This window comes from Hyaena hyaena, unplaced genomic scaffold (assembly GCF_003009895.1).
Source record: "Hyaena hyaena isolate Hyena2069 unplaced genomic scaffold, ASM300989v1 scaffold_64, whole genome shotgun sequence".
NCBI classification, from domain to species: Eukaryota; Metazoa; Chordata; class Mammalia; order Carnivora; family Hyaenidae; genus Hyaena; species Hyaena hyaena.
Window position 1 is genome coordinate 4,322,441 of NW_024080698.1, and position 11,151 is coordinate 4,333,591.

Genomic DNA, 11,151 nt, shown 5'->3' on the forward strand with positions numbered 1-11,151 from the left:
AGATACCACCTCACGCCAGTCAGAGTGGCTAAAATGAGCAAATCAGGGAACTCTAGATGCTGACGAGGATGTGGAGAAACGGGCACCCTCCTACACTGTTGATGGGAATGTAAACTGGTACAGCCCCTCTGGAAAACAGTGTGGAGGTTCCTCAGGAAACTAACAGTAGAACTCCCTTATGACCCAGCAATAGCACTGCTAGGAATTTACCCAAGGGATACAGAAATGCTGAGGCATAGGAGCACATGTACCCCAATGTTCATAGCAGCACTCTCCACAATAGATAAAATGATATGTGTTCTTAAAATATTACCGTTAGGAAAAAATCCTTTTTTTTTTTTTTTTTTTTTTTTTATTTTTAACAAAGAATATAGTTGCAGTTTCCCAAACTTTGGATAATATTTACCCCATTATACGTACCATGTAATTTTCTTTCAAATATTCTGTAATTAATGGGACAAGTCAACTACAGTATCCCTCTAATCATGTATGGAAATATTTTCTCGCATACTTCATTCCTACTCTCTCATGTTCCCCTTCCCACATACTGACCCCCACAGGCAACATATGTTAAGTGCAAATGACAGGCAACACTCAGCTCCTTGTCAGCCCTTCTAGGAGGTGCAAAAACTAAAATTAATGTTGTGGTAACCTAGTGCTTAAGTCATTGCATCACCTGGTAAATGTTTGCACATTTATCAGCATATGCTTAATATTAGCAAGAACAACTTTTTGTGTATTATTCTCTAAAACGTTTATAAAAGGGCATATTATTTTTCTTAAGTCTATTTAGAGAGAGTGACAGAACATATGAGACGGAGATGGGGAGAGAGAGAGAGAATCCCACATAGTCTCTGAACTGCCAGAGAAGAACTCGACGTGGGCCTCAAACTCATGGACTGTGAGATCATGACCTCAGCCTAAGTCAAAAGCCAGACACTTAACTAAGCCACTCAGGCTCTCCAAAAGGACCTCTTATTTTAAATTATTCAATTTTTAAAACCAATCTATAATGACTGTTCTGAACCAGATGAGTAAACTCAGTTTTTAAAAATAAAAAATGAATATGTAGCATGAATTTATAGTAAAATATCACAGCGTGAATAAGAAAACAAGACCTAAATCAAGGCACATCTACTGCAGTGATACTGCATAGTTACTACATAAAGTGAGAAACTGTCTGCTTCATAAGACTATTATTAATGATAGGACTTGGGTGCTTTTTTATTAAAATGGAAAGAATACAAAGAGCTTATATCAAACAGTAAAACACAGTACTGTTCAGGCTTTAATATCAACATTAAGTCGAAGCCTATGGAGAGAAAAGATAAGAGATTTAGGAGATTTTAGGACAAAGAGGAAAACATCATTAAACTTGTTACTCTACATTATAGACACCTGCCATAGACAAAAAATAAAAAATAAATAAAATGGCAATTAAGTTGATTGCAGTACTTTAATGTTTCAAAGAAAACTTATTAAAATACAGATTTTTTAGAAAATCTTACATTCTTGACAAATATAGCATCACCTACCTTTCTAAAAATAGTAGACGTAAACACAATTGCAGAAAATGTATGTTAATTAGTGGTACAATACTATGGATTTTAAAACTCTGACACATTCCTACTATCTGCTGCTCTGAAATCAGATTATGGCCTGGAATTTATGTCAGGTTGGTTCCAAAATGGAATATTGGGTCCCAGACCAGTATTGGTAAATTGTGCCTATTTTGGCACAAGTTCTCCAGCCATGAAATCATAAATCACAAAGAAAAAATTTAACCAACCAATTATTTGAGATATCAAGAAAGGAAAGGAAACCAGTTTTGTAAAAACACTTTTCCCTCTTTTTATAAGCTTCTTTATTTACTCCGGATAGTTTACATAACAGTGTTCAATAGTGAAGTAAGCAGATTTTACACTCACTATTACTGCATGGATAGAAAGAGCCATATGCATTTTTGTTTCTATATGTCATTTCAGATCACTGCGATATGGCACATGAGAACAGAGATTCAGAGGCCCAAAGTTAATAAATACATTTAACATTGTCAAGCATTCAAAAGATAAATGCAATCATATAGCAAAAAAAAATCAGTTTGTAACTTTGACCTTTCCCAAGGAAGTGAAGAATCTTTTCACGTGTCAGAAATCTCTATAGCAAAGATTCCTATGAGAGAGAAAAAAATTATGCAGATTAATATTTTTAACTCAATGATTTCACCCATGTATAAAAAAATGTACTCTAACATTACTTTGGCAATACTTAATATTTTTTTCCACAGACTCTGTGAAGGAAAACATACACAATGTATTTTTTTTCATTCGGCTTTCAGAAACTGTGATACATCGCTACCATGGAATAATATTCAAAAATAAAAAGAAATGAACTATTGATACATACAACAACTTGCATGGATCTCATGGGGATTGTGCTAAATGAAAAAAGCCAATCTCAAAAAGTTACATTCTGTGTATAATTCTATTTATACAACCTTCTTAAAATGACAGAATTAAAGATACAGAGAACAAATCAGTATTTGTCAGGGAAGAAGAGGAGAGGTCTGTGACTATACTATAGTATGTTGCTTGTAATTGTAGCATATGTGTGGTATGTAAAAAAAAACCGTGCACACACATACACATGAGTGTGTGTAAAAATGAATGAAATCCAAATGAGGCCTATGGACTAATTAATTATATTGTACCAATATCAAACTTCTGGTTTGTAAGATATTGCCATTAGGGAAGCTGGGGAGAAGGATTATCTGTACTAGTTTTGCAACTACGTGTGAGACTGTAGTCATTTCAAAATAAATAGTATAACAAAGCAAACAAAACTGTGGCATAAACATACAAAGAAATACTACTCAGCAGTTAAAAAGAACATACCACATCTGATCTGTAGAACAATCTAGATAAATCTCAAATATATGAGGCTGAGTGAAAGTTAGCCACTGGAGGCTATATACATGATCTTATTTATATGATAACCTTGAAAAGGCAAAACTATAGGGACAGGAAAGAGATCAGTGGTTGGGGAAAGTAAATTAAGTACACTGACTATTGTCTAGATAATAGGTGGTAGTCAAAATATATCATTCAAACTAACAGCCAAGTTTAATCAAGAAAAAAGGGAATTAAGGGCACAATTAAAATTATTAATAGAAAGGTGACTACTATAAGAAAATACAAACCTTCTTAAATATCAAAAGAAATTATCAATAGCAAAGAAGAATAGCCAAATTGAGAAAATCAAGAAATGTCACATGATAAACATAGTTATCATAAGATACCATGACAGAGTTGATACCAAATTTCAGTCATATCAATAATGTGAAAAAGCTGAACTCATCCATTATTTCAAAATGGCCCATAAAGCAAAACTTAAATCCATACTATAATCATGAGAGATACCTAAAATGCAGTATCTCAGAAAAGTTAAAAATAAAGAGACGGAAAAGATTTGCCAGGCAGATGGAGACAATAAGTACATGTAACTCTTAATACCAGATAAACAATAAGCCCCTCCCACCTCCAAAAAATTAAATGCATCGAAAAATTACACTTTATAAAATCCACATCCCACAATGAAGATACAAAAGTTCAGAATACCTATGCAACAAATAAAATGATAAACAACCTAAGTAAAACAAAATTTATAGGAAATAAAGAAAGAAATAAAAATGTAATAATAATTGAAGATTTTTAGTAAAAGAGGTCAAGTGAACAAAAATTAAGCAACTACATAAAAAAACTAATAAAATCAAAAAGGTAAATCTTTTAAATATATATATATAATAGAAATATATACCTTGATAAGAAAGAATATATCTTTTCAAGTGCGCATGAACTATCCACAAAAATTTATCATGTAGTAAAGTACAAAGAAAATATCAGTAGGGGTGCCTGGCTTAGTAAGTTGAGCATCTGACTTTGGCTCAAGTCATGATCTCATGGTTGGCTGAGTTCTGGCCCTGTGTTGGGGCTCTGTGCTGACAGCTCAGAGCCTGAAGCCTGCTTGGGATTCTTTCTCCCTCTGTCTCTGCCCCTCCCCAATTCACATTTTGTGTGTGTCTCTCTCAAAAATGAATATATTTTTAAAAATTTTTAAAGAAATAAAATATTAGTAGTTACACAAAATAGAAATATTATAAAAAATATTCTAATCACAAAATAACACCAGAAATTTAAAAATGACAGAAACACAGAAAGCCCTTCTTACTGGAAGGTAAAAGATTTTCTGTCAAATAACTCTTGGGTAAAAGTGAAAATACAAATAGAAATCAGAGAATTTCTGGAAAATAATGATAACAAAACTGATTACATATCAGAATCTATGGGATACATTTAAAGCAAGAGTCACTGGAAAATTCATAGCCCTAAATATTTACATCAATGAGAATGAAAGAATGGCAACAAATTAATTCCTAACTTAAAATACTATGAAAAAACCCCAACAAAGTAAATAAAAAGATTACACAGAAAGAAAATAATATAAACAAAACCATAAATTAATACAATAAAGAAAAGTAAATCAATAAGTCAAAATGTTGGGTCTTTGAAGCAATGAACAAAGTAAACAAAACACTGGCTAAGGTAACCAAGAAATAGGGAAGCACACATACACAATTAAGAAATAACAATGGATTCCATGCTCATGGATTGGAAGAATAAATATTGCTAAAATGTCAATACTACTCAAAACAGTCTACACATTCAGTGCAATCCCAATCAAAATTGTACCAGCATTCATCTCAAAGCTAGGACAAACAATCCTAAAATTTGTATGGAACCACAAAAGACTTCCAAGTAGCCAAAGTAATACTGAAGAAGAAAATCAAAATGAGAGGCCTCATAATCCCAGACCTTAGCCTCTACTACAGGGCTGTAATCATCAAGACAGTATGGTATTGGCACAAAAGCAGACACATAGACCAATGGAATAGAATAGAGACCTCAGAACTGGACCCACAAATGGATGGGCAACTAATCTTTGACAAAGCAGGAAAGAGTATCCAATGGAAAAAAGACAGTCTCTTCAGCAAATGGTGCTGGGAGAAATGGACAGCGACATGCAGAAGAATGAAACTAGACCACTTTCTTACACCATACACAAAAATAAACTCAAAATGGATGAAAGACCTGAATGTGAGACAGGAAATCATCAAAACCCTAGAGGAGAAAGCAGGCAACTCCCCTCTGACCTCAGCCACAGCAATTTTACTTGACACATCTTCAAAGGCAAGAGAATTAAAGGCAAAAATTAACTATTGGGAACTCATCAAGATAAAAATCTTCTGCACTGCAAAGGAAACAGTCAACAAAACTAAAAAGCAACCAATGGAATGGGAAAAGATATTTGCAAATGACATATAAAATAAAAGGCTAGTGCTAGGACTTCCAGCACTATGTTAAACAACAGTGCTGAGAGTGAGCATCCCTGTCGTGTTCCAGATCTCAGGGGGAAAGCTCTCAGTTTTTCCCCGTTGAGGATGATGTTAGCTGAAGGCTTCTCATAGATGGCTTTGTGATGTTTAAGTAGGTTCCTTCTATCCCAACTTTCTCTAGAGTCTTTATTAAGAAGGGATGCTGTATTTTGTCAAATGCTTTTTCTGCATCTATTGACAGGATCATATGGTTTTTATCTTTTCTTTTATTGATACAGAAATGCTGATGCATAGGAGCACATGTATCCCAATGTTCATAGCAGCACTCTCCACAATAGCTAAAACATGGAAAGAGCCTAAGTGTCCATCAACAGATGAATGGATCAAGAAGATGTGGTTCATCTATACCATGGAATACTACATGGCAATGAGAAAGAATGAAATCTGGCCATGTGTAGCAACGTGGATGGACCTTGAGGGTGTTATGCTGAGTGAAATAAGTCAGGCAGAGAAGGACAAATATCATATGTTTGCATGTATAGGAGGATTAGGAGGAACTTGACGGAGGAACAAGGGGGAGAAGAAGGGCGGAAATGGTGGGGGAAAGGGAGAGAGGCAAACCATGAGAGACTCTTGAATGCTGACAAAAACTGAGGACTGATGGATGTGGGGGGGAGGAGGGATGGGTATAGAGGAGGACACTTATGGGGATGAGCACTGGGTGTTATGTGGAAACTAATTTGACAATAAACTATTTGTAAAAAATAAAATAAAATAAAGTAAAAATAAATAAATAAATAAATAAAATAAAAGGCTAGTATTCAAAATTTATAAAGAACTCACCAAACTCCACACCTGAAAAACAAATAATCCAGTGAAGAAATGGACAAAAGACATGAATAGACACCTTTCCAAAGAAGACATCCAGGTGGCCAAAAGACACATGAAATGGTGCTCAATGTCATTCATCATCAGAGAAATACAAATCAAGCCACACTGAGATACCACCTCACACCAGTCAGAGTGGCTAAGATGAACAACCCAGGAAACTATAGACGATGGCAAGGATGTGGATAAATGGGAACCCTCTTGTACTGTTGGTGGGAATGCAAACTTATGCAGCCGCTCTGGAAAACAGTATGGAGGTTCCTCAAAAAAAATAAAAATAAAACTATCCTGTGACCCAGGAATAGCACTGCTAGGAATTTACCCAAGGGATACAGGAGTGCTGATGTATAGGAGCACACGTACCCCAATGTTTATAGCAGTGCCTTCAACAATAGTCAAGTTATGCAAATATCCATCCACTGATGAATGGATAAAGATGTGGTTTATCTATACAATGGAATTCTACTTGGCAATGAGAAAGAATGAAATCCTGCCATTGGCAGCAATGTGGATGGAACTGGAGGGTATTATGCTAAGTGAAATAAGTCAGTCAGAGAAAGACAGGTAATGTTTTCACTCATATGTGGATCTTGAGAAACTGAACAGAAGACCATGGGGGAAGGGAAGGGGGAAAAATAGTTACAGAGAGGGAGGGAGGCAAACCATTAAAGACTCTTAAATACAGAGAACACACTGAGGGTGGATGGGGGTGGGGGAGAGAGGAAAGTAGGTGACTGAGGAGGAAACTTTTTGGGAAGAGCACTGGGTGTTGTATGGAAGCCAATTTGACAATAAATTGTATTAAAAAAAAGAAATGACAATGGGATATAACTATTGATACAGAGGAAGTTTTTAAATTTATAAGATACAGCACTGGTTACTTCTGTGCCAATAAATTCAAAAACTGAAATGGATACTTTTTAGACAAACAGAATAGAGATAGAAAGTTTAAAACAAGCCCCCCCCACAAAAAAACAGAAAAATTTATCAAAGTATATACTCCACAAAAAAGAAAAAACCAAGGCTGTGTGATTTCCCAGGTGAACCCAACCAAATCCTTAGAGATCAGATAATCACAAACTATATAAACTGTTTCAAAGCATAGTAAATTAAAAACTCTCAATTTCCTTTCCTGAAGCAAATATAACATTGATATCTAAACTTGGTAAGATAGCACAAAGAAAAACTACAGACCAATATCACTTATAAATATTAATACACAAATCTAAAATAAAATACTAGTGAACATTAAGAATACACTAAAACCAACCAGGGTTTATACCACAAATTCAAAGATGGTTCAATATTTGAAAATCTTTTAATATAATTCTCATGTTAATAGTTCTAAAGAGAAAAACTCTATCTCCATAGAAGCTGAAAAAACACCCATTCCTAATTAAAATAATCTTGAAAAAATAAAAATGGGTGGATATCTTCAAACATTTACACCTCAGTCCTTAAACCAGCATCTTATACTTATTTGACAAACCCTAGAAGCATTCCCACTTAAGGTCAGAATGAAAACAACGATGCCCATTTTCTCCACTACCATTTATCACTACTCTGAAGTTACTAGCTAATGCAATAAACTAGAGAATACAATTCAATAGATAAAAATAGGAAAAGAAGAAATAAAATGATCTCTCCTTTTTTGCAGAAGAGCAGAAGACATGATAATATACTTGGAATCTTCTAAAAAAATAAATGACAAAACTTTTGAAACTTAATGAAACAATAAAAAGCTTTAGCAAGGTAACATGATAATAGCATGTAAAAATAGCATTTTTGAAGATACAATGAATGAGGGAAAAACCTAAAGATAAAATAATTAGGAATAAACTTGACAAGAAATGTTCAAAACCTATATAAAGAAAACTACAAGTCATTCTTGAATAATGCAAAGTGGGTTTGAACCAATGGAAAGACATCTCTTGGCTAGGACATCCCAACATTATCAAAATACCAGTTCTCCACAAATTAATTTATAAATTTAATGTGATTCTAATAAAAGTTCCAAGGCTTTTTTTTAATGGAGCTAGACAAATTGACCCCAAATTTCATATGGAAAATAAACTCACAAGAAAATATAGGTAAACACTTAAAAGGAAGAGCTGTTAGAAGCACCAGCCCATTGGTATGCTGGAGCTGGCTCACAGCTGATTGCAAATATTCAAAAATTTTGTGAGCTCCTGGTTACACTAGCTTGGCAGCTTGAATCTGTCAACTACACTTCAAGAAAAAAAAAAGCAAGAAAGAAACTGGCCGCAGTGGGCAGATTTACACTAGTGAAACTGGCAAATGCTACAAGTCAGTGTTTCTCCCTTCCTTCCTTGGAGAGCCAGTTTACCAGCAAACCATCAGACTAGTCCCCCACCCAAATTAAAAATATTACAAAAGCTCTATAACTAATGGGGCGTCTGGGTGGCTCAGTCAGTTGAGCGTCCGACTTCAGCTCAAGTCATGATCTCACGGTTCGTGGGCTTGAGCCCCGCATCAGGCTCTGTGCTGACAGCTCAGAGCCTGGAGCCTGCTTCACATTCTGTGTCTCCCTCTCTCTCTGACCCTCCCCTGATCACGCTGTCTCTCTCTTTCTCTCAGAAATAAATAAAACATTTTAAAAAAAAAAGCTCTATAATTAAAACAGTGTGAGATTGGAACATAAATAGACCCAAAGGAATAGAAGAGAAAGTCTAAAAAGAGACATGAACCACTGGAGCAAAATCTTTTCTTGGGACTACTGGTTGGTCATTTAGAAAAGGTGAAATTATATCCATTCTTCATACCATATAAAAAATAATATATATATTTTTATATATATATGTAAAACATTGATTTCCTCTATTAACTATTATCTATCTGAGTATAAAGATTTTTGTAACTATAAACAGAAATGTGGATGCATTAAAATACATTTAAAAATGTGATCACATAAATATTTTTCCATGGGAAAAATACTCTATGTAAAATCAAAAGAAAAAGAGTAAAATAGAAGAAGATATTTGCAACTTTTATCACTGATAAGGGGCTAATTTCTCACATTTATAAAAAAAATTTAACGAAAATTTCCATTAGAAAAATAGGCAAGTGGATAATTCAAAAATAAGAGATATAAAACATCCCTTAAACATATGAAAATATAATTCAAATCCACTCATAAGAAGAGAAATGCAAATTAAAACTACACTGAAGTACCATTTCTTACCCACCATACTGGTAAAAATTCAAGAACTTGACAGTATACTCTGCTGGTGAGCTGTGGGCAAACAGGCACTCTCACCCATATCCAGTGGGAGTGCAAAATCATACAACCCCTATAGAGGAGAATTTGGCACTATTTAACAAAACTATACACATACATGTTTACCCCCTGACCCAGAAATACTGATTCTAGAATTTTATCCTGAAGATATATCTCCACCAATACAAAATTACATTTGGATAAGATTATTCATTACAACCTTATCTGTAATTGAAAATTGCTGAAAACTACATAAATGTCCAAATGTAGAAGGTCTGCATAATTATGGTACATCCATACAAGGGAATACTATGCAGCTATAGAAAGGAATGAGGAAAATCACGATGAACTAATATGGAGTGACTTCTAAATGAAGAGAGAAAAGCAAAGTGTGAAGAAGCATATATAGTAATCTACCTTTTGCATATGAAAAGAAAAATAAAAATATACCTGAATGTCATTATCATAAGAGCATAAAGGAATATGGGAGACATGGGATAGAAGGCATGCAGGAAAAAGTAGCACTTATCTGAGTATTACTTTTAGCAGAGATTTGACTTTTAAAAGCATATTAGTCTACAATTTCAAACATAAAATTAAATCAAAGAAAAAACAAGGAAATGGAAAAATGAAAGCAAAATGAAATAAATGAATCTAATGTTATTTCAACTGAATACTACAATCACAGCAAAAGAGGAGAAAAGAGTTAATCCAAGTAACTTATCAACTCAGTATTTGAGTATATGCCCATAAGATTTGTGCAAAGTAGTGTATGAAGACAGGAATTTCAAATGGATCCTGAACTTTTAAGTTGGTCTGTTTATTGTAGTGACATAGGTGAAGACATTTTGAAACTATTTTAGATGCATTCTGGGATTGAGCAAATGAGAATGTGCATATTTTTGAGTAAACATGTTGATGTTGAGCCAGGGTTCTTACTACAGAGGAAAGGACACACAAATACAAAATGGAAAAAGGGAAGGAAAACATCTGGGAGGATGGTTTGGAACTGGAGATGCTGGTTATCCTTTTAAAATGTTTGTGTGCAGCCAGACAGAGATCCAGCAAAAAAAGAGAACTACAGACCAATATCCTTGATGAATACGGAAGCAAAAATCCTCAACAAGATCCTTGCAAATCGAATCCAGCAGCACATAAAAAGAATCATCCACCAAGATCACGTGGGATTCATTCCTGGGTTACAGGGCTAGTTCAACATTCGCAAATCAATCAATGGGATACATCACATCAACAAAAGAAAAGATAAAAATCATATGATCCTGTCGATAGATGCAGAAAAAGCATTTGACAAAATACAGCATCCCTCCTTAATAAAGACTCTCGAGAAAGTCGGGATAGAAGGAACCTACTTAAACATCATCAGAGCCATCTATGAGAAGCCCTCAGCTAACATCATCCTCAATGGGGAAAAACTGAGAGCTTTCCCCCTGAGATCAGGAACACGACAGGGATGTCCACTCTCACCACTGTTGTTTAACATAGTGCTGGAAATCCTAGCATCAAACAACAAAAAGAAATCAAAGGCATCAGAATTGGCAGAGAGGAAGTCAAACTTTCACTCTTCGCAGATGACATGATACTCTACATCGAAAACCCGACAGACTCCACCAGA

The 11,151-nt window shown here is 34.6% G+C and overlaps 1 protein-coding gene across 1 annotated transcript in view; it reads right to left on the minus strand.

The window, feature by feature from the left end:
• Positions 1–1,849: 1,849 nt before the first annotated feature.
• Positions 1,850–11,151, minus strand: part of LOC120232042 (testis-specific gene 10 protein) — a 32,168-nt gene continuing 22,866 nt past the window's right edge. Inside the window, exon 5 of the mRNA XM_039232434.1 lies at positions 1,850–2,172. Coding sequence (XP_039088365.1) covers positions 2,148–2,172 — 25 coding nt within the window. The 3' untranslated portion in view covers positions 1,850–2,147. The remainder of the gene's footprint in view (positions 2,173–11,151) is intronic.